Source organism: Dendropsophus ebraccatus, chromosome 1 (genome assembly GCF_027789765.1).
Source record: "Dendropsophus ebraccatus isolate aDenEbr1 chromosome 1, aDenEbr1.pat, whole genome shotgun sequence".
In the NCBI taxonomy this organism is placed as follows: Eukaryota; Metazoa; Chordata; class Amphibia; order Anura; family Hylidae; genus Dendropsophus; species Dendropsophus ebraccatus.
The window spans coordinates 85940270-85965684 of NC_091454.1; the positions used below are offsets into that span (position 1 = coordinate 85940270).

A 25415-nucleotide genomic window follows, 5' to 3' on the forward strand; every position below is an offset into this window, starting at 1 on the left:
TCCCCTATGTCAAAGGGAGTTATCCATTCTTACAAAAACATGACCACTTTCTTCCAGAGAAGCCTTCAGTCTTGTCCTCAGTTTGGGTGTGGTTTTGCAGGTGAACTGTAATAACACAACCAACATAGGGACAGGGTCTGTGTTTTTTTTTCTAATCCTGGATAACTCCTTTATTGTATGGGGTTAAGCACACAATTGTTACTGCATACAAAGTAATAACCTTCCCCCCTTTAACCCATCTTTATATTTTTGTGTAACCGTAGTATAAACTATGACTGGCACAGGACAGTTTCCATCAGGCTACTAAAAGGTATGTAGCACCTGTAGGAACTGTGTAAAACCCATGGTATACTTTGTAGGCCCATGCATCTTTTTACTGAATGCACAACACATTAAAGGAAAAGGACAACACAATTTCTCAGGGTTTTTTTTATAATGTACAGTAATCCTTGAAAAAGGAAATCTACAAGGTGAGAATAACAGAAAACTCCACAGATTAGCACAGTAAACAAAAATCTTGTCACAACTGCAACAATCTAAGATACCAACAGAAGCGAATGTTTGGAGCCCCTAAATCTGGCCCGGAGTATTCAGAAATAGGCAATCGCTGTTAAACCTGGGACTGGGAAGTAACATTACTTCTGGGAAGCACAGTACTTCTGTATTAACAGTATAAAGGCTCAAATGTTGAGACTGCTGTATCACCACTTGAAGAGTTGTTTCTTGCCATAGTTTTCCCAGAACAGACGGAGTGTGGTTATAAAATTCACATTCTGCAGCACTGGATTTGAGGACTATTTTCCAAGTATAGGGGTTACTATTAACACACTATTGTCTAAATGTCAAAGACTAATCAGTTCTGTTATCCAGCTCTGACACACATGGGGGAAAGGAGGAATTTTTCATCAGGTTCATAAGCATTACAGAAAAATAAAGAAAACTGTACAAAGGCAAAAGTAGGATAACAAAAAAAAAATAGTTTACTAAAACATAAGATATACAGATTTTTCAAGACAAGCCATACAATATGGTCACAAGCTTTGGAAGGTTTAACACTCAAAACAAAGGAGGTTAGTGAAGGTTGAGGGCCGAGATCATATGGCCTCCTGATTTCGCCATTGGTTCTTCAATCAAGCTTGTCCGTCTACTCTGTCTACACTAGCAGGCTACATCAGGCAAATACACTAGGTTCAGGTTAGCTGCTTTCACAGAACAGAACAATAAAAGAGAGGTGCCCATCAAGTAAAAAAGGGGAGAAAGAAAATCGGTAGATGCAACTAACCTAGAACATCTCCATTCCAGGACCTAAACTGAACTCACAATGCCAAAATGGAGAGATATGGAGGTAGCGCCTCCTCTTCTGAACATGCTAATGATAATTACAGCCTCTGCTCATGCAGTACAACAGTGAATTAGGACAAGACATGAGATTTGCTACTGTGCATTTAATCACCAAAGACTGACCATGTCTGGGCTTTTTTTCTTTTTTAATTCTGTATTTTTTTTTTATTTTTTAAGACTGTGTCCATTAAATGCAAACAAAAAAGGAAGAAGTCTTGGCAGAACAGAAGATTTGTTGCACACTTGGGAGATCAAGAAGAATTTAGACATTATTCGTGGCGTATAGCCTAGTCCACGCTCTGGCTGCAAGAACAAAGGGAAGAAGAGGTGAAAAAAAAGACATTTAAAAAGGTGTAATTCAGTTTAGCATGCTACATTATAGTATAATGGTTAGGGCGCACAAACAACATCACTGTTGGCCACACATCCCCCTGCTTACACAAGGAGATGTGCTAATGAACAATGAGTTTTTGGTGCCATAGTATCCAAGTGATTTTCTAAGAAACTAGTGTCTTCTTGTTTATTGCCTGATCTCGGTTTCTTTTACATGGGGGCAAGGTGCCATCCCAGCACTTAAGGAGAATGGGAAAGCCTCTGACACTTTGTACAGAAAAGCAACAGCATAAGAGTAGGTTGACACGTAGCGAATTGCAGCGGATTTCATGCTGTGAGTTCCTGTGTCCTGTCATTTTTGAATAGGTTTATATACTCCCAGCTGAATTTTTATTCTGCTGCTAGTATGTAAAGCGCCATCCCCCTTAACTTGCAGTGGCCTGGTGAAAACTTTACTGGTCCTTGCTCCGGACTGCTTCTGTGGCTTCCAGCACCCTGATGTTCCGCTCAGCCAATCAGAGCCCTGTCCCGCCACAGTCACTGATTGGCTGAGCAGGAAGTCACAATGCCTGGAACCACAGAAGCAGTCCAGAACCAGTAAAGTATTCACCAGGCCACCGCGGGTAAATGGGAGGGCACTTTCCATACATGATACTTTCACTACGAGTATGTAAACCTATTCAAACTGACAGTTCAGGGAATTGCAGCAGATTTCACAGAGTGAAATCCACTGTAATTTGCTACATGTGAACCCACCCTAATAGAAAAATAGCAACAGTATCAGTAGTTTGGAACATGAATTGCAGCTTCATGATACAAGTCTGAAACGTTAATCATGGGTAATGAGTAACTAATGGGTAACTAATCATATTCATTGCTGCTCAGTAATGTAGGTGAATGTGCACACATTTGGCTGTTAGCATGTACAAAGAAGCTAATAAATAATGAGTTCTAAAATGGGCTGAGTGGGGGCAGATGCCCTGATATATTTTCAGGAGCAGCAATGTAGATGTAGACACACAGGAAAATGAGGAAGATTACAAAAGTAAACTAAACAACAGTCAAGGCTTTATTACACTGGTTGATACTAATGAGGAAGCGGGCGCAAACTTGTCAGATCAGCGCTCGCTTCCTCCTTGTTCCCCGCTTGCTGTCTGTCACAAGGGTGGGGAGCTGTGGAAAAACGGCTCTTAAAGATAGTCTGGGTAGCCCGTAGGAGAGAATGTCAGCCTGCTGTCACAGTTTCTGCATATGGCTTAATGAGTTTGGTGCATTGGGGGTGGGGCTATCACCCTGAGTGCGCCAATCTGCCCCAGCCGGTCCAACCCTTCTAATGAATATTCATACCGGACGCTGCAGCGATGAGTAGCAGAGTGATGTCACTGCAGAGAGCCGCCCCAGTATTTATTAGAAGGGGTGTCACTGTAAGAACCAAAGTCTCTGTCACTAGTCAGATAAGGCAGCATTAACCTGTTGACAGATTAAAGAGTGCCACTCACAGGGACAAAACAGTACTATATCTACAAATATGCTCTAATCGAGATGAGCTGGTTGTGTCTGCAACCAATAAATTATAACCTTTGAATAGTACTGTAAGGGGACTAAGAATTTAGTGCACATTATACACCTAGCCATGAGAAGTACATATGTATGTAAGTAATGTCAGACTATATTGTGTTACTAGTAAACAAAAATACCTGTTTCTATGGCTTGGGCTTCATTTGTCTTCCACTGCTCAGCTACGTCATTCGCTAATGGATCATCTGGGTTGGGTGCGCTTAACAAAGCCTGAATTGATAGAAGCACTGTACGGATCTGCAGAGCTGGAGACCATTTATCTGCACACAGAGGAGGTGAAAGGGAATAAACAGAGTTCTGTCTCTGAACGGTAAAGCCAGCCATTCATAAATGTGTTCATTACAAAATTGCTCTCTTAAAAGTCATATTTACAGTAGATAAAAACAGAGGGGAAACCACTGACATTCAGTACAGAGTCCAAGTCCAGTACAAGTCCTGGCTGTTACCAGGATAAGCTCAGTGCTCTCCCAAGGTTAAGCTTATGGGGATTTAAGTTACGTTCGGAATTTTATAAATGTCTTGTTTATTTATGCTGAAAAGCTAAACTGCACATACCAACCCAAGCTAAGAAAACCTCTCTCTTCATATAGCATTAGCATACGGGGCTGTAAAACATATTTGCCACACAGCCCCTATTATTGGTTGCAGCTCACTCAGGATTAGTTGACAGACATTACAGTGAATTACAGTAGTTCCTATAGACTGCCTGTATGCTTTAAATGTCCAGGCAGTCAACGATTACCTCTGCAAGGACGTTGCTCATCCTGGCATAGTTTGCAGTGACAGAAATTGAGCCACTGCAGGAGAGGAGAGCCATCTGTCAGCAGTAGGCATCAATTCCAAAGTCTGTCCTTGCCTTCCTGATCGCTGTATACACTAATGGGACCCAGTTAACAGTACAAACAGCAATTAAAAAGGGGGGGGGGGATTGTTGTATTGCAGAGCTAAGGCATGTGGTTCAAGTGTAGATTTTGAAGCAGAAATCAGGACAATTTTTGACACCAAAAACTCTGTATTGTCAGCTTTGAAAGCCACATTCCCATTGTCCTTAATGGAGGGCCTGTGCAAAAAAAAAAAAAAAAAAAAAGAGTGCTGTAAGACTTATTTTAAGTAATGAGCGACAGCAGTAGACCAAGGTGAATGCCATCTTGTGGACTGCATCTATTAGTCAATAAAATGTTAGGATCAATCATGTTACAATCTTGCGTTACAAGAAGTTGCAGTGTGGCCTTGGCCTGATGATCCCCTGTGGTAGTGCTGCAGGGAAATTACAGTCAGGTTTTTCCACAGATGACAGAGGATACAAAAACATGGCCATTTTTGCACCATTCTTGTCTCCAGATTGGGTGGAGTTTGAAACTCAGTTCCATTGAAGTAAATGGAGCTTAATTGCAAACCACACCTGAATTGGAGACAAGAGTGGGAAAAAAGTGGCCATGTTTTTGTAGCGCTAGATAACCCCTTTGAAGTTACGAGCACCACTGAAAGGAATTTAAACACTTCATACACTTAGTTTAGTAGTGATCTTATAGCTTCATCTCACCTCTTCTCATTGGTCATTCTATGCCTAGGCTTATCTTGCTTCTCAATAATTAGAAAATTAACGTTGAGTGTTTAGCCAAATGGATGTTTGTACTACAGCTTCATCAAGCTCAATGTCAAGGTTATGTGTACACTGGTGTGTCATGAGCAGTAAGGGTTCACCATTTCTGCTTTCTGTTAAAGAGGTCACTAACATCTGCTGATGGAGTGTCTGGTGTGGTAGAGGAGATGGCATTGCAGGGAGCACTGCTGACATGCCCTAAGGGGAAAGACATTTACTGGAAAAAGGGCACTCCTCATAGGAGACATTCCTCTAAGGCAATGCCATTCCTGTACCCAGAGTAAAAATACTCCTCAAAGCATATTTAAGGGGTATTTTTAGCCAAGGGGGAATATGAAATTTGCAGTATTGCAAGTAAACAGTATATACGCATACATACTGTTAAGAAGTCACAAGTTATGCAGGGAAACCATTACCGTAACTTCCAGGCATCAGTTGTAAATTTTAGATTTTACAGTTACCAGCATACAGTGATGAGATACCACTACATAATGCCTAAGTAACACAAACACATCCTGACTACTATCTCTACCACTACAAACCCTATAAGGGAATACAGTGCAGTTACATTCAATGACTACAAGTGGTGTATTGACCGGTGCCATTCACTTTCCCTTTTCTTCTCCATCCTGCCCAAACTACAATGATTTCTTCCAAGCCATAACTAATCTCCTTAGAACCTGCCAGACAAACATCTTAGGCTCCACACTTTTCCAGCACCTATAGCATGCAAATAGTAGTATTGCACTCCTTGGTCTCAAACAGCAGAGTGGGTATGTAAGTGGGTTGGGGAGATGTAGGTTAGAGCCCTCATTAGGTAGGTTGCTTCAAATAGTTAAAGTCACTCTGTACCCACAATCTGCCCCCCCCCCCCCAAAACCACTTGTACTTTAGGATAGCTGCTTTTAAACCAAGATCTGTCCTGGGGTCCGTTCGGCAAGTGATGCAGTTATTGTCCTAAAAAACAACTTTTAAACTGGCAGCCCCGTGCCCAACGGGCATGGCTTAGAATATTTGTGCCTTAACTTTGCACCTCCCCTCCGTCCTTCTTCCCCACCCTCTTCATCATTAGGAATGCCACTGGAACATTTTCTCCTGTCTGAACATTGCACAGGTGCCTTAACGATCCAGCCTGTGTGCCGGACTGACACGTGAGGAATAGGAGACAATATGCCTGGAGCATTCCTAATGATGAGGAGGGCGGGGTAAAAAAGTAGTTTTTTAGGACAATAACTGCATCATCTGCCGAACTGACCCCAGGACAGATCTTGGATTAAAAGCAGCTATCTGAAGCGTTTTTTTTTTTTGGGGGGGGGGGGGGGGGGGGGGGGGGGGGGGGGGTGTCAGCTTTGAGCTGATAAAAAAAAAAAAAAATCAGCATACATAAATTAGCATAGATGATCTGTTAGGAAAAGACTGAAAGCAGTCATGCAGCTACTCTGATAGACTTCACTTCACTTCACTTCAAAAGCCAGTACAATAGATGTGAACACATACAGTCTGCAGAAAATAAAGAAAACAATGACCTAACAATCCATGGGGAAATGTCTGCAATGCAAAGGGCACACTGTGAGAGTTAGGGCTCTGTATCCACTGGTGCTCCATCAAGCTTCTGAGAATTATCCAAGAAGTGAATATAGCACAGACTGCAGCCCTATCCTTGCCAATAAAAACATTGGAACCTCAATGGACCTTATTTAGGTCCATTTGGCTCTGTCATACAGGTCACCGCTCCATTAAAATCCACATCATCCTACTAGTACCCTATAATGACAATGGGGAGGGGAATTTGCAGTAGTGGGAGCCAAAGTAGTATTCTTACCTTTCAAGATATCTAAACATATCCTCCCCAGCTTGTCTACATTGGGGTGATAGATTTTGGTCATGAAGCGTACTTTCGGAGCTGCCATTGGGTACTCTTCAGGAAGGAATAATTCAAGTTTAAATGTCCCTCCTTCAAAGGGTGAATCTTGTGGACCCGCAATTACAACATGGAAGTATCGTGCATTGCAGTCATCTGGCTCAGCTTTTATCCCAGGAACTGGCTCTGCCATTAGGCGCTGGGTTTCCTACAAAATATAACAAATTACAATAGATTTAACAGTATAACAAAAAAGTGAACACTTACAATAGCACAGGCACTATGTGTCAGGTTAAGGAACAGATCTATAAGTAATGTTTATTAAATAATTACAATGCTTTTATTTGTATAGCGCACACTGATTGCGCAGCACTTTACATAGGTTTTGCCAATTATTAAAGAAGCAAAAAGGATTATAGTGGTACCTTGGTTTAAGAGTAACTTAGATAGAGAGCGTTCTGCAAGAAGAGCTCAGTTTTTCAAAATGGTAACTTGGTTTAAGAGCTCCCTGTACTGGGTGGGACGGGGAGTGGGGGAGGGGGATGGTTTCCATAGCGTGGTCTACAGCACTGTAACTCTGACCCAGGAAGTCTCCCTCACCTTCCAATTAATGGCAGATCCACTTCAGGCTGGGGCTTGCATCAGGGGACAGGACTGTGGAGGTAATCTCTTCATAGCTGTAAAGCCTCTCTCCGGACACATCTGCCCTGCTTATTCGTTCATACTCCCTGCAGTCTCTGTCAGCCCTTTCGTTTCCCATTCTCTCCATTCCTGCTATAATCTGCCTGCAATTACACTCGGCTACACACACTGCTGCTATAATGTGCCTGCACTTACACTCAGCTATTCACACTGCTGTATAGAGAAGTTTCTGTCACTGTCCTCCTGCACAGCTCTGTGATTCTCACTTCCTGATTGGTCCATGCTGAACACACACACCCTTCCCTATTGCTGTCATGTGACCACACAGACCTTCGACAGCAGCCCCGCTTCTATATTCTAGCCTGTTGTACTACACTACTGCATTATGGGGATCTGCATCTCTATTCTGTATCTACAAACTGCTGCTGTTTTTCAGGTTTATACACTTACTGTACATTATACTCCACATGCTGACTGCTATACTGTACAGTAACCTATATTATCACACATTCAGCTGTTTCTCTTTATTTGTTTCATCTGTTCTACATGTTGTTTAGAAAAAAACAAAACATTATTTTGGCATATCAGTGATTTCTTATGGAAAAATTTGCTTTGGTTTAAGAGTGGATTTGGATCACAAGCGCGGTCCCAGAACGAATTATGCTCATAATCCAAGGCACCACTGTATTATTGGACATATAAAACTAACTCGCTACCAGTATTCATGCAGTGCAATATGTTTCATTCCAGCTGCACAGCTCATACAGTTCATTACTGCAGCAGAGCACCAAAAGTGTGGCTAATGCAGGCCGGGCCAAGGATGGCACCTGTCGCCTGTGTTCTGTACATTGAATGTAATAAAATTACATTAGTATTAATGTACTGTGTTCTGTATATTCTCTGATACCAGGCAGAGGACGGGTACAGGCTGCCACACACACCTAACCTAGCAGTTAAGCAACTTTTTAGTTAGTGGGGGAACGTTTTAACAGGTGGGTGGAGTTATGCTAATGAACTGTGACAGGAAAGGTCAGTGTTTGATTAAGTCAGTGAATGAGGCAGTCAGTGCACAGACAGGGAGTCAATCACTGAGGGGTAAGGATGGCTGAGTGAGCAGACTTGAGGACATTCATTTTGTAAGGCAACAAATATTCTGTTTCTCTGTATCATCTCCGGAGTATAAGGATCGAGGGACCCTGGGAAATTTCTAAGAACTGTAATGTAGTAGCTTCCGGCCTAGCCTAGATACCTGTCAGAAAGGCTCAGGTCTCACTGGTTAGTGATGCTCTCATCTAAAGGCGACTACAGATACTAATACAGCAACCCATCTTAGGACCCTATTACACGGCCCAATTGAGGAGAAGACGAGCAACGACCTGTCAGGTCAGCGCTCGCTTCCTCCTCGTTCCCTGCTTGCTGTCTGCGCTATTATACGCCAAGACATTAAGCAGGGAGAAGCATAGGGGACGCGGGGAGCTGTCTGCACAATATTTAGATCATTCAGGTGGCCCACAGAAGAGAGCGGTGGTCTGCAGCTGCCGCTCCTATTACACAAAGCTACAGGCAGCAGGCTGCCGCTATTATCATATTAGAACACGCATGCACTTTGTGCATGGCGGCTGATCATTGCCTTTCAACATGAGCTGTAGTTTTGCTCATCTCTAATAAAAGGATATCTTACATTTGTTAAATTAACCGTGGCACTGAAAAGACACATATGATGGTCATTATTAGCGGCCATCTATGTTACAAGACAGCTGCCTTCCCTGATATTTTCCCAAAGTGGCAACACAGCCTACTTATGTAACGTGTTTTTTCCCCCACAACAATGTAGTGTTTACAATAAATGTGTTTTACTGTAACTTATGACTCCAGAAGAAGCAGTGTTGAAGGCAGAACACTTGGGGTGTTTCTCTTACCTGACTCCCCCCCCCCCCCCCCCCCCCCCCCCCCCCCAATACATTATATAATTGCTGCATTATTTTCCACTATTGTATTTTTTTTAGGGGGTCAGTTGTTAGTGTATACCGTCGTGGACGCAAGCGGGGTACTGATTTATGCATTAGGTGTTTTTAACTGTCATGGTCTTGTGAGGAGACTCATCTCTTTGCTTCTTTTACTAATTTTGTGTACTTTGACTAAATAAAATATTGTTTGGATGTGCACCTCGTGTGTGCATATGCTTTTTTCTGTCTTTAAATTGCATAGTTTATAAGCATAGATGCACTCCGATATAGAGTGAGGTGCCCACCTACTTGTTTAGTGAGAATTACAGACACCTGAAAAAAAGTGTGCCATGCTATGGAAACCGACAAGATCCCAGCTGTCATTGATCAGATGTCTAGCAGCAGCAAACTGGTTGCTATAGGCAACGGCTCCACTTCTGAGAACTGTCCCCCAATATACAATGAAGCACTCAAGGAGACTTGCGCTCAAATTTGGACAAATGCTTCAGGCACTATAATAGATTATGTATGGTAAGTGACGCACATCATGTGTGAGACACTTCTACTTATCAAAAAGCATGCCAAACATTCAAGAGCCACTATAAAGAAGGACACTTTCCCAAAGGAGAACTTGGCTTGAGTCCTGGACTCCATAGGTGACCTCAATTAGCACGATAATGCAGTCTAAGTCCGTACTATGTGCATAGCAAAAACTCTTGAAACCCTTACAATGCTGCAGGGTCTGCTCCATCCCCAACAACTCTTCTGTGTCATCTGATTCCTCCATGTATCTCATGGTGCTGATTATCTCTAGAAGGCAACCTAAACCTTACGACACGGAACTAAAGATGAAGTATTGTGTTAACTAAATACAAATGAATATAAATCAAAAAATATATCTACTACGGATACTTGGGGAAAACACCATTAAAACTTAAACTTTTAATAATACAGTTAAAATAGAAAACCCCACAAACAATTAATACCATATACTGGCAAACACAAAGTACAGGTATAATTCCACAAGGTCATGCACCAACCACGTGGCACTCCTGGACCTTAATCCACACCAAGATAATGAATGCGGTAGAAAAAGCAAAAAGGTACGATCTCACCCATTCAGTTGTCCAAATCCTTCATGGTGTGTCACTCCATGGTCCAGTATGTAGCAGGGATATACACTCACAATTAGCAGGCCTACTTTTCTCTCCCTATATGCCCCTAAGTATGTGTGTGTGTATATATGATTCTACCCCTGCTCGCACAGGGTCTGTCGGGGCAATCGCCCTAATAAGGGCGACCCCTGCCCCGATCTATCCTTTGAAATACAATCCCTATAGAAACCCTAAATCTGCCTCCCGACGTAGCCCGTTTCTATTGGATATACCAATTATCATCAGGGGAATGGCGAAAAAGAGGGAATGAGTTAATCTGGGTATTAAAGTGCATAAATAACAAAGTACCTAATTGTAGTCACAGTAGTGACTACAAAAAAGTGTCCTGTGCAGAAAAATATATATCCCCTTGCTAAAGTGCCAGATGCTGTAAACTATACCAGTGGGTACGTAATAAGCCGATGCACTGTATTAGCTCCGGGGCCTGCCGAGACGCAGTCTGGTGCAGTGGCTACCTATAGACTGAACTAGTGATCCCTGGTATCGTCTAGTATGGGGTCCCTTATGTAATTACCTTTCTCCGGACGCCATGATCCACGCTCCCTGGACGCCGGCTCGGCTTCCGGTGACCAATGACGTCACTAGGAATGGCCGGCCGTGCGCATACACCAGTTGGCGTCGGTTGTTGCCATGGAGACGCGTGACGTGTCTATCCACGCCCCCAGCAACAGAAATAAACAAACATTATGCCGTTACCGGCTTTGTATATGGAATCCTCCGAAAATCATTTACTGAATTAGATCAACCTAAGCACTGACTGTATACTAACACAAATCGGACGGGTATGAGAAACATCATTTTGAAGAACTGAAATCCCAAATAAAGAGACGGGTTAGAAAGGAGCGGGGGGGGGGGGGGTTTTGGGAGGGGAGGGGGGGGGGGGGCGGGGGCGGGGGCACCAGTTGCAGCGAAAGGGGGGGAACGATTTGTGGCGGGGGGGGGGGGGGGAAGAAGGAGGAAAGAAAGAGGCACGGAGGGACAAAGGGGAGAAAATAAATGAGTAAGACAGTTTATAAAAAGCACGCAAAATTTAGTTGTTCATTTAAGCCTTTTGGTGCCACAGTTTGTAAGCGGAAAATCCACTGGGCTTCTTTTTGTAAAATCAATCTGTCCCAATCTCCCCCTCTGGGGTTTGGCCTGACCAGTTCTATGCCCACGAATTTCACATCACTGACATCTCCCCCGTGTACACTGTTGACATGTCTTGCCAATGGTTTATCAGCTCCTACTCTAATGTCTCTGAGGTGTTCCCCCACCCTCCTCCTCAATTCCCTCCGCGTCTTCCCCACATATTCCAATCCACAAGAACATGATACCTTGTACACTACCCCCTTAGAACGGCAATTTATAAAATCCCTAATCTCATAGCGTCTACCATTGACATTACTCACAAAATATTTACACTTGTCAATATGGGTACACGCTATGCAACCGCTACATCTGAAGCAGCCAGGCATCTGTCTGTCCAACCAGGTTCCCGGTCCCTTAGGACCCTCAAAATGACTTTTGATTAGTCTATCTCTAAGACTTCTACCTCTCCTAAAGGTCACTTGTGGTCTCTCAGCCACAGTATCCTGGAGATCTGGATCTAGGAGAAGTATGTCCCAGTGTTTCTCCAAGATTTTCTTTACCTCTTTTGTGGCTCCATCAAAGGTGGCTACAAGACTGCGTCTCGGCAGGCCCCGGAGCTAATACAGTGCATCGGCTTATTACGTACCCACTGGTATAGTTTACAGCATCTGGCACTTTAGCAAGGGGATATATATTTTTCTGCACAGGACACTTTTTTGTAGTCACTACTGTGACTACAATTAGGTACTTTGTTATTTATGCACTTTAATACCCAGATTAACTCATTCCCTCTTTTTCGCCATTCCCCTGATGATAATTGGTATATCCAATAGAAACGGGCTACGTCGGGAGGCAGATTTAGGGTTTCTATAGGGATTGTATTTCAAAGGATAGATCGGGGCAGGGGTCGCCCTTATTAGGGCGAGTGCCCCGACAGACCCTGTGCGAGCAGGGGTAGAATCATATATACACACACACATACTTAGGGGCATATAGGGAGAGAAAAGTAGGCCTGCTAATTGTGAGTGTATACCCCTGCTACATACTGGACCATGGAGTGACACACCATGAAGGATTTGGACAACTGAATGGGTGAGATCGTACCTTTTTGCTTTTTCTACCGCATTCATTATCTTGGTGTGGATTAAGGTCCAGGAGTGCCACGTGGTTGGTGCATGACCTTGTGGAATTATACCTGTACTTTGTGTTTGCCAGTATATGGTATTAATTGTTTGTGGGGTTTTCTATTTTAACTGTATTATTAAAAGTTTAAGTTTTAATGGTGTTTTCCCCAAGTATCCGTAGTAGATATATTTTTTGATTTATATATGATTGCCGTAAGGGGAATTTATTCCAGCACTATAGCTGGATTTGGTATTTTTCAGTTTTGATTCATAAAGCATGGCCGGCTTTTTGGCCTCCGGAATCAATACGGAACAGTGGTTAACCGAGGCATCTGATGTATTTTCTGATAAAATCTATGCACAAAAAAAATACACACCGTCTTTGAAATCTGCTTTCAGAGAATTGACCAAGTTATACAAAGAACATACCACTTCTTGGTGGGAACTAAAAAGCTTGGAAAATTACCTGAAAAATCAAACTGTACCAAGGGGTCTTAGGATTAACCTGGTCCCCGCACCACGAATTAAGTCCCCTGCATTAATGGTCAAATGGGAGAAGGAAGCCACAGCAAGTTCACTTAGGTTCATGCAGCATTTGCTGGACGAGGAAAAAATTAAATTGGCTTCCATTGAATTGAAACTTAACGAGCAAATAGAGGTCACCAAACAATTCTCTAATGAGTCTGAGTATTTGACTAAAGAAAACCAGCTGAAGAGTAGTATTGAACGCTTTCAGTATCACTTGAAGGAGAGAAAACACAAGCAATTTGTACGAGACCGACAAGATTTTAAAGATAACAAGGTCTATAATTTCTTTAACAAAGGAGTACCAAAAGAGTCTGATATTGAAGCGTCTTCAACTGATACTGAATATTCGGACTACGAGCAAGAAGCACCAGTGAGGGGCAGAGTGAGGGGTCGTAGGGGGAGTAGGTGGGGCGGAGGAGCCTCACGGGGGGGAAGAGGGCGTGGTGATCAGCCTTTTTTAGACAAAAACTACCCAGTCCCATACCCCCTGCGGAATCGGAGACAGTTCGATTAAACGGTAATTTGCAAGTTATTAATTTGTCCAGGCGCTGTCTCTCCACGACAGAGATGTGTGTGTTGAGCAGAGGTCTGGGCTTTGTGCCCACTGGCTCTTTTAACAAATTTAATTGGGCAAAGGACCTTCACCTGTTTGCACGTAAGTTACATTGGCACAAGTTCCATCGTTTAAAAGAAAAACAGAAATGCCAAGAACTAGGCCTTACTAGAGATGTTCTGGAAGGCGCAAATATATTGGTGGATCTTTTGGTTGAGGGTGAAAGAGCTAGTGGGCTGGGGCCATTCACCACACTCAAACACAAGAGTGTGAGAATGCCTCCATCAAGTGAAATTTCTTGTGTAGACGTTTTTGTAGATCGGGTCATGAAAGACCTAGAGCATGTGAAAACTGGATATTCCCATAATTTGACTAAGATGGAGATGGATGCGGTTAAATCTCTAGAGTCAGACAGGTCAGTGGTAATTAAACCCTCTGACAAGGGGGGGAATATTGTTTTAATGGACAGTGATCAGTATCGTATCATGTGCATGAATTTATTGTCCTGTACTGACTGTTATGAGATTTTGCGAACTAACCCCACCCAGATGTATCTACAAGATTTAAAAAATCTGGTGGAGAGAGCAAAAACCAACAATCTTATTAGCGACGAAGAGGCAGAGTTCCTGATACCCAAATTTCCAATAATGGCCACATTTTATGCTTTACCAAAAGTCCACAAGGGGACGACACCATTGAAAGGGAGGCCGATAGTGTCTGGAGTTGGGTCTCTGTCACAGAATGTTGGTATTTACATCGATAGGGTTCTTCAACCTTTTGTGACGGGGTTACAATCGTATACAAGAGATACCACTGACCTCTTGACTAAACTGGATGGTATTGTTCTGGAGGAAGGTACCCTATTAGCCAGCATTGATGTGGAGGCTTTATATTCATCAATTCCACATCAAGCTGGTTTGGTAGCAACGAAGTACTTCCTTCAGACCAGGGGCTGCCAATATGATGCACATAGTTGTTTTGTGCTGGACCTTCTGGAGTTCACCCTCACAAGGAACTATTTCACCTTTGATGGACGGATCTTCCACCAGCTCAGAGGGACCGCAATGGGGAGTTCGTGTGCCCCGGCTTACGCGAATCTCCTTCTGGGCTGGTGGGAGGAGTCCTTGGTGTTTACGGAGGACAACTCTGTTTTTGTTGATAAGGTGGGCATTTGGGCCCGCTTCATTGATGACATTTTTGTCACATGGAGCGGGTCCAAAAAGGATTTCTCTGACTTTGTGGCAAGACTGAATGTGAATGAGGTAGGTCTTAAATTCACCTATGAGGTTCATGAGACTAGATTACCATTTCTAGATTTACTCATCATCAAAAATGAAACAGGGGGTCTAGAAACAACGGTGTTTAGGAAACCTACCTCAACTAATGCGTTACTATCCTGGCAGAGCCATCACCCCCGTGCTTTGAAAGCGGGTATCCCAAAGGGACAATATTTCAGGATGAAAAGAAATTTGTTCCACACAGGCAGAATTCAAAAAGCAGGCGGACGACCTGCGTAGCCGATTTGCCAACAGGGGCTACCCTGATGACATCCTTCGAAAGGCATACCAGGAAGCAAAAACAATAGAACGCACACAGTTATTAACACCACGCCAAAAACCAGTTAGTGAAAACACCACCAGACTTATAGCCACCTTTGATGGAGCCACAAAAGAGGTAAAGAAAATCTTGGAGAAACACTGGGACATACTTCTCCTAGATCCAGATCTCCAGGATACTGTGGCTGAGAGACCACAAGTGACCTTTAGGAGAGGTAGAAGTCTTAGAGATAGACTAATCAAAAGTCATTTTGAGGGTCCTAAGGGACCGGGAACCTGGTTGGACAGACAGATGCCTGGCTGCTTCAGATGTAGCGGTTGCATAGCGTGTACCCATATTGACAAGTGTAAATATTTTGTGAGTAATGTCAATGGTAGACGCTATGAGATTAGGGATTTTATAAATTGCCGTTCTAAGGGGGTAGTGTACAAGGTATCATGTTCTTGTGGATTGGAATATGTGGGGAAGACGCGGAGGGAATTGAGGAGGAGGGTGGGGGAACACCTCAGAGACATTAGAGTAGGAGCTGATAAACCATTGGCAAGACATGTCAACAGTGTACACGGGGGAGATGTCAGTGATGTGAAATTCGTGGGCATAGAACTGGTCAGGCCAAACCCCAGAGGGGGAGATTGGGACAGATTGATTTTACAAAAAGAAGCCCAGTGGATTTTCCGCTTACAAACTGTGGCACCAAAAGGCTTAAATGAACAACTAAATTTTGCGTGCTTTTTATAAACTGTCTTACTCATTTATTTTCTCCCCTTTGTCCCTCCGTGCCTCTTTCTTTCCTCCTTCTTCCCCCCCCCCCCCCCCGCCACAAATCGTTCCCCCCCTTTCGCTGCAACTGGTCCCCCCCCCCCCCCCCCCCCCCCCCTCCCAAACCCCCCCCCCCCCCGCTCCTTTCTAACCCGTCTCTTTATTTGGGATTTCAGTTCTTCAAAATGATGTTTCTCATACCCGTCCGATTTGTGTTAGTATACAGTCAGTGCTTAGGTTGATCTAATTCAGTAAATGATTTTCGGAGGATTCCATATACAAAGCCGGTAACGGCATAATGTTTGTTTATTTCTGTTGCTGGGGGCGTGGATAGACACGTCACGCGTCTCCATGGCAACAACCGACGCCAACTGGTGTATGCGCACGGCCGGCCATTCCTAGTGACGTCATTGGTCACCGGAAGCCGAGCCGGCGTCCAGGGAGCGTGGATCATGGCGTCCGGAGAAAGGTAATTACATAAGGGACCCCATACTAGACGATACCAGGGATCACTAGTTCAGTCTATAGGTAGCCACTGCACCAGACTGCGTCTCGGCAGGCCCCGGAGCTAATACAGTGCATCGGCTTATTACGTACCCACTGGTATAGTTTACAGCATCTGGCACTTTAGCAAGGGGATATATATTTTTCTGCACAGGACACTTTTTTGTAGTCACTACTGTGACTACAATTAGGTACTTTGTTATTTATGCACTTTAATACCCAGATTAACTCATTCCCTCTTTTTCGCCATTCCCCTGATGATAATTGGTATATCCAATAGAAACGGGCTACGTCGGGAGGCAGATTTAGGGTTTCTATAGGGATTGTATTTCAAAGGATAGATCGGGGCAGGGGTCGCCCTTATTAGGGCGAGTGCCCCGACAGACCCTGTGCGAGCAGGGGTAGAATCATATATACACACACACATACTTAGGGGCATATAGGGAGAGAAAAGTAGGCCTGCTAATTGTGAGTGTATACCCCTGCTACATACTGGACCATGGAGTGACACACCATGAAGGATTTGGACAACTGAATGGGTGAGATCGTACCTTTTTGCTTTTTCTACCGCATTCATTATCTTGGTGTGGATTAAGGTCCAGGAGTGCCACGTGGTTGGTGCATGACCTTGTGGAATTATACCTGTACTTTGTGTTTGCCAGTATATGGTATTAATTGTTTGTGGGGTTTTCTATTTTAACTGTATTATTAAAAGTTTAAGTTTTAATGGTGTTTTCCCCAAGTATCCGTAGTAGATATATTTTTTGATTTATATATGATTGCCGTAAGGGGAATTTATTCCAGCACTATAGCTGGATTTGGTATTTTTTAAATACAAATGAATCAAAAATTATATTGGTAAATGCAAAATGCTAGAGAACAAAAGCCCCACTGATAGTTCTGCCTGCGACTGCTGCCCATATATTAGATCTATTGGCTTATATATGATGTCTGTAAGGTTTCTCATCACAGACATAATGTGGATGAACCTTACTTACATTTCAGCGATGTAATGGGATCCCCACCAGTTACCATCTGTTCTACGCTCCAAGTACGGAAGTGCGGAGACAGTTTGACCTTTTATTTCACGGGTATAACAGCAGCCATGGAAAGCCTCTAAAGGGTATGTTTATATGGGGTAAATACGCTGCAAATTTGTCATCTGTAGAAATGATGTCTGTAGTGGCAAATCTGCACCAAAAAAGTTTTCCAAAGAATAATGCAAAGAAACATTTCAATTCAAATTTTGACTACCCTATTTAAGTCAATGAGAAAATCTGCAACAAATCTGTCACGTATCTCCAACATGCTACAGATCTGAACTGCTAGTCCTTTTCTGTGCTTTTCTGTCCTTTTCAGCCTTTCTCCTCAGATAGCAGATACTCTAATGGTGACTTCACAAGCACAGCCCAATTGACATCTGCAGCTTCAAAGCTGAGCCATCAGACATGACACTGAATGCCCTGTAGTATTGCAGCTGTCCTTCCTCACTTAACGATAAAGGACCTATGCTTACCTGTCCGCGCTCCTTCAGTGCTGCCGATGTCCCCCTGCTGATCACAGCCACTTCCACTTCTGAGACAAACTCGTCTTGGGAGTTACAGCCCACTCAGCCAATCACTGGCCGTGGCACTGTCCTGTCTTAGTCAGTGATTGGCTGAGGGAGCTGTCACTCCCGAGATGAGTTAGTTTCGGTAGTGATAAGCTCCTTATTGCTTTCTATATGACAGCAGCAATATATTAAAAGTTGTCTCTGGCCAGATAACGCTTTCTCACATGGGCACCACTCTGCTGACACCAGTTGCAATTGTTGCTTCTTGATCACTTCCACTAGGTAATGCACTGAAAGTAGATTAGATGAATTGCTGGCACTGTGCTCTCAGCTCTCCGGCTATTCTTTGAAGGCAATCCTGTCTGTCTAATGTAATAATCGGCCTGACCGGGCTGACTGGCAGCACAACATATAAACCTGCACTTTTCCTCCCGATGATTAGGCAGCGCCCTGATCCTATGTCACACAGCAGGAGTGGCACAACGAAAAGGGAAGCCATGTACTTAACTTGCCTACAAAGATTATTCCAGCAGGTTCTACGCAGTCATTTTCTCTCCTTACACTTCCCTAGAATGTACATACATGGCTTCCTCAATGGTATGCTAACACTGCAAAACAGGCCTCAAGCAAGGATCATCATGTCAGTGTGTTACACTGGTGTTAAGGCCTCCGGCACATACCAATGCCACGGATATAAAACCCACAGAGTGGCTTAGAGAGAGCCCATGTGTCCGTATTGTAGACTAATATGCAATCCATGTGGTGCTTTTGAAAGCAAAGCTAACATTTTTTCTAAGAGGCGTATTTAGGATATGCTATAGAGCCGCAATACAACCATGTGTAAGAGAACTTAGGGCTTATTCCCACGTCCCATATTTTATGGATGCTACAGACAGGAAAGCCCTGCAATAGAGTGTTTCCCCAAAAGGCAAAATGTATTAATATCATGCCAGGAGCAGGGAAACTTTAAATCTCCATGGCACTGTAATGAGAGTCGCACGGCTGACTAACTACAGTGCTTGAGATTCAAACCATTTCTCTGCTCCCGGCATGATACGGATACATCATGCGTATCAGGGAAACACTCCACTGCAGGGCTTCCCCGTCCATAAGATCCGTAAAATATGGGACGTGGGACTAAGCCCTTAGTCTGCTTTGCAGCTCAGGCGGGCGAGAAACATGTGAATGGAGATAATCCTGGTTTAACGCTCTAAGAAAAAAAATAGCAAGTCTCAAAAGGCCAGAAAAACTGAGCAGAGGACCCAGGCTGTGACCCCTGCCCTTAGAATGGGATAAAAGGCCATAGGTAACAGATGACAGTTTGCCATGTTAGACAAACATGGGATCCATTAAAAATGCTGGATTTACCTCTACATCTAGTTGCCTGCCAATTCTCAAAGGAAATGCCGACTGGCCCATAAACTTATTATAATCCAGTTCTCAAACATATATGCTATATGTGTGGGACTTAAAAACACAACTGAGCACTAGAGATGAGCGAGTAGTGAAATATTTGACTTTCGAGAATTCAAATCGAATATGCACCAATATTCAACTATTTGAAGGAATGTTCGATCCCATTATAGTCTATGGGAAAAAAATTCTCGGCACTTGGAAATCCAAATTCGACCACTTGGAGGTCACCAAGTCCCCCATGAAACCTCCCTAAACAATGCCAACATCTCCGTAGTGAGACTGACATCAGGGGGAGCATGCCTGGGTGCACCCAACACACCAAAATCGCAGTATAATGCCACTCTCCGCAGTTGCGAAGGAAAGATATTTGTGAACACTTTACGAATGTTTACGGCAATGTTCACACATTTCCTTTGTATTTCGTGCACAGCGTTACATACATGATTCCAATGTGCATCCGTAGAGCGTCACATTATTTGCGCATATCTCGCATTATGCTGTACGAACGCTAGGCCGCAGCAGAGCAGAGATTAGGCAACTGGCACAATAGGTATCACTTGCCTTTTACTGGGCAACTGGCACTATAGGTATCACTTGCCTTTTACTGGGCAACTGGAACAATATGTATAACGTTTACGTGCCCTTAGTGGGCTAAACCAGGGCCACTATAAGTCCCTTGTACACACAAGGTACTGGAATGAATACAGCTGCTGCTGCTATATCATCTATGTCTTAGCACTGAGAAGTGCTTTGGATTCAAAGATGACCTTTTTCGCTGGATATTAGCCTTGACAAGGACTTTTGGGTTCAGTAGTAATCCTGCCTAACCAAAACGCTACTAAAACCTATCTCTCCCTGCTCAAAGATCTCTCCCTGGCTAGGTTGAAAGCTCATCTGCCATGCAAGTATGTGTGTAGTACATCTCCTGACAACCTCCCCCCAAGTATGTGTGTACATTAGAGATGAGCGAACCAGCCGGATTTCTGGTTCGTATGAATCAGAAATCTCTGCATCTGACTCCCGCTGTCTGCCCCCTCCGTGCAGCAGGTGGATACATCGTAAGGAACGCCTGGAAAACTGGGATACAGCCATTGGCATAGGCCGCCGAGATTTCTGATTCATACGAACCAGAAATCTCGCTGGTTGGCTCATCTCTAGTGTACATCTCCTGACAACCTCCCCCCCCAGTATGTGTGTACATCTCCTGACAACCTTCCCCCCCCCCCCCCCAAGTATGTGTGTACATCTCCTGACAACCTTCCCCCCCCAAGTATGTGTGTACATCTCCTGACAACCTTCCCCCCCCCCCCAGTATGTGTGTACATCTCCTGACAACCTCCCCCCCCCCAGTATGTGTGTACATCTCCTGACAACCTTCCCCCCCCAGTATGTGTGTACATCTCCTGACAACCTTCCCCCCCCCCCCAGTATGTGTGTACATCTCCTGACAACCTTCCCCCCCCCCCCCCAGTATGTGTGTACATCTCCTGACAACCTTCCCCCCCCCCCCAGTATGTGTGTACATCTCCTGACAACCTTTCCCCCCCCACCAGTGGCTTCCCTACATAGAATTCTATCTTTATGCACACTGCTGTATACGGTCTCCCCCCCTATGCCCCATACTGGACTCTGCATATTGCAGGTGCATTGCAGTGTTCTCACAGAGAACATCTAATTGGCTGTCACTCCAATAAATGCACCCGCCAGAATACACAAGTGGATGAATGGAGATGCTGCTGCTCATCAGTACTGCATTATATCTCTAGAATAGGAGGGTCAGGCAGCCAGAGGGGCTCAGGGACCTGTTCACACTTGGCAATTTCTAAACAGTATGGTTTGTGTGTAGATATCCTATGTACACTATATACCACACCAGTATGCGTCTATCCCTCCCACATTGCACTGGTATGGCTGTAAGTATGGGCTGTCCCTAACGGTGTATACAGCAGCACCAATCTACTGCTCCCTGGTATCAGCCAGTGGTTGCAGTGACAAAAGGCCTGAGCCCAGGCTGTGTGTGAGCCTTGCAGGGAGCAGTCTATACACAGCACGCTTATCCCTCCTCCATACACACGGCCACCCCTATAGTGTGCTGTGGTATCGCCCAGACCGCTCCGGTACCGCGCACTCGGCGATGCGCCACCAGCCATCCCCGTGCTGCTGCTGCTGGAGGGCGGGCTGCCAGTGGCGGCAGTGGGTGTGGCCCCATACACCATTCAATGTGTGTGCAGCCCATGTGCACCAGGCCACAGGCATACAGGCACAGGCAGCTAGCATGGGGGGCCGGGGTGACAGCGCACGGAGGACACACACATCCATACACCGACTCCTGTGCGGCACAGGCCGCTCCACCACCCGGCGGCTGCCATGTTGGGGCGGAATGGAGGGTGGAGCACTCCCGGGCGTTCTCCCTGCACACGGGCTGGCGGGCTCCTGCTGAGAGGCCAGATGGCGGCCCACTGCGTTACCTTAACGATCCTGCGGGGTAACCCGGTCATCCTGTCTTATAGTGAATGCAGCCTCGACTCTGTCTGCGTGCCGCCGGATCCTCCTGTCACGCACAAGTGAAGGTGCGACGTCCGTTTCCGACTACGTCATGACGACGCCCAAGTGGTTGATGGGAAATGTAGTGTCGGGCTCCGTGTGCTGCCCGGATACTGCTGATGTAATGAGGCTAGGCTTTATAATGAGGACTTGTACTCGCTTTTGCGGTTGTTGTTTTCTTCCTGTCTTCAGCATCACTGTGAGCGTATCATCCAAGGGTCCATTTACACAGAAAGATTATCTGCCAAAGATTTGAAGCCAAAGCCAGGAATGGATTTGAAAAGAGGCGAAATCTCAGTCTTTCCTTTATGACCTGATCTCTGTTTATGGTCTGTTCCTGGCTTTGGCTTCAAATCTTTGTCAGATAATCTTTCTGTGCACAGCTGTTCACCTATCAGCATTTTCCATTACTCTGTATGGCTGTGTTCACACCTGAGAACTACTGTACGATTCTACCGCAGTATACACACATCAGTAAGCTGAGGAAATGTTAGGTTCACCTATACCAGTCTAAACCTCAGGCGGAGCCATTGGTTTTAATGGACTAGTCTACTTGCCTGGTGCCTTTTGCAAGGGTATACTGAATCTATGGAAAAGGACTAAACATAGTCACTAGGCTAGGGCCATCGAAACCAATGGATCCAGCTTAGGTCAGAGTTGATGTACGGTTCTGCTGACATATCCCAGAGTCAATAATGTATGGCAGGAGCCAGCACTGGGGTGCCATGAGCTACTGACCCTGTCACTGTGAAGGTCCAGGAATAAAGGATTGCAGCTGCTGCTTTATACCCCATCACCCAGCAGTAGTGTGACATCTCAGTACACAGGCCTCCCCTTTCTCCAGATGAGGAAGTTACTGGCAGCAGCATATAAGGCTGAATGGAATGGTGGCAGCCCTTGTGCACTGCTTCCCCATTGAGACAGAGATGCTTTTCAGACTGTAAAGCAGATGTAAACTGGGGTGTTTCAGCAAAAAAAAAATCTTTTAAATCAACTGGCGCCAGAGATTTGCAACGTACTTCAATGAAAAAATCTTGTCTTCCAGTACTTATCAGCTGCTGTATGTTCCACAGGAAGTCATGTATTCTTTCCGTGCAGCCCTTGCCCAAACAGTAAATACTTAGCCCTTCCACGCTCCTGGTCTTCTCCTGCACTATGTATGTGTCCCGGCACCATGCGTTGTGGCTTAAAGGGGTTATTTAGCGCTACAAAAACATGGCCACTTTCCCCCTATTGTTGTCTTCAGTTTGGGTGGGGTTTTGAAACTCAGTTCCATTGAAGTAAATGGAGCTTAAAGTGACTGTACCGCCAGGCCCAGGCAGAAGCACTGGAGGCGGGCCAACCCACCCTTAGTGGGAAGAAACCCCCGCCCCTCCATGATGTGACTCCATTAGAATCAATGGAACCCTATCATAGAGGGGCTAGGGTTTCCTCCCACTAAAGGTGGGTCGGCCCGCCTCCAGTGCTTCAGCCTCGGCCTGGTGGTACAGTCACTTTAATTGCAATCCGCACCTGAACTGGAGACAACAGTAGGGGGAAAAGTGGCCATGTTTTTGTAGTGCTGGATAACCCCTTTAACCCCTTAAGGACAGAGCCTGAAATGGCGACAAATTTTATGAATATGACCAGTGTCACTTTATTCATTAATAACTTCGGGATGCTTTTACCTATCCGGCTGATTCTGAGATTGTTTTCTCATGACATATTGTACTTTACATTTCTGGTAAATTGGAGTCGATACTCATAACGAATCTTTATGAAAAAAAAACAAAAAATGTGAAAAAATGCATTTTTCCAACTTTGAAACTTTTTTGCTTATACAGAAAGTGGTTATACCACATAAATTATATATTAAATAGCATTAGCAACATGTCTACTTTATGTTGGCGGCATTTATTAAACTATCTTTCATTTTTTTTAGACAATAGGAAGCTTAAAACATAAGCAGCAAATTTCCAAATTTTCAATAAAATTTCAAAATCAGATATTTTTAGGAAACTGTTCAGGTTTAAAGTGTATTTGAGAGGCCTGTATGTTAGAAAGCCCCACAAAGCACCCCATTTCAGAAACTGCACCCCCCAAACTCTGCAAAAGCATATCCAGAAAGTGTTTTAACCCTTTAGGGGAGTCACAGAAATAAAAGCCAAGTGTGTAAGAAATTTGAAAATTAAAATTTTCTGTGCAGAGATTTTATTGTAATCCAATATTTTTCATAATTATAAACCTATTACCAGAGAAATGCACCCCAATATTTATTGCCCCGTTTCTGCAGTTTATAAAAATACCCCATATGTGGCCCTATTGCGCTATTTGACGCAACCACAAGCCTCAGATACAAAGGAGCGCCTAGTGAATTTCAATGCCTCCGTTATATTTGGTCATTTTTGACTGTACCACTTCAGGTTGGCAGAGGCTCTGGGGTGCCAAAACCTAAAAAACACCCCTAAAGGGACACCATTTAGAAAACTACACCCCTCAAGGAATGTAACAAGGGATGCGGTGAGCATTTGGACCCCACAGGTGCTGCACAGATTTTCCGAACAATATGGCGTGAAAAAAGAAAAATTTATTTTTTACACTAAAACGTTGTTCTAGCCTTCAATTTTTCATTTTCTTAAAGGAGTAAGAGGAAAAAAAAGACACAAAATGTGTAGCGCAGTTTCTCCCGAGTACGGAAATACCCCACATGTGGCGATAAAGTGCCAAGCGGGCGCAGGACAAGCCTCCAAAGGGAAGGAGCGCCAATTGGCTTTTGGAAGCTGAATTTCACTGGAAAGGATTTCAAGGGCCATGTCGCATTTACAGAGCCCTCGTGCTGCCAAATCACTGGAAACCCCCCACAAGTGACCCCATTCTGGAAACTACACCCCTCAAGGAATCTAACAAGGGGTGCAGTGACCATATGGACCCCACTGGTGACAGGCACAAATGTGGAACAATGTGACGTGAAAGGGAAAATTTTCATTTTTTCACTTTCATGGCACAAATGTGCCCGTCATCAAGGGGTCCATATCCTCACTGCACCCCTTGTTAGATTCCTTGAGGGGTGTAGTTTCCAGAATGGGGTCACTTGTGGGGGGTTTCCAGTGTTTTGGCAGCACGAGGGCTCTGTAAATGCGACATGGCGTTCATCATCCATTCTAGCCAAATCCAACCTCCAAAATCCAAATGGCGCTCCTTCCCTTGAGAGGCATGCCCTGCGCCCACATGGCGCTTTATGTCCACATGTGGGGTATTTACGGACTCGGGGGAAATTGCTCTACACATTTTGTTTTTTTTTTCCTCTTTTAACCCCTTGTGAAAATGATAAATTCAAGGCTAAACCAAC

At 44.4% G+C, this 25415-nt stretch overlaps 1 protein-coding gene across 1 annotated transcript; it reads right to left on the reverse strand.

Moving 5' to 3' along the window:
- Nucleotides 1-414: 414 nt before the first annotated feature.
- On the reverse strand, nucleotides 415-22134 carry UBE2N (ubiquitin conjugating enzyme E2 N). The gene is made up of 4 exons (XM_069974246.1): nucleotides 22012-22134; nucleotides 6678-6924; nucleotides 3372-3512; nucleotides 415-1644 (listed from the first exon to the last, which is right to left on the reverse strand). Exons 1-4 carry the CDS (start codon nucleotides 22039-22041, stop codon nucleotides 1604-1606), a joined length of 459 nt encoding a protein of 152 aa, XP_069830347.1. The 5' UTR covers nucleotides 22042-22134; the 3' UTR covers nucleotides 415-1603.
- Between the last annotated feature and the right edge of the window lie 3281 nt (nucleotides 22135-25415).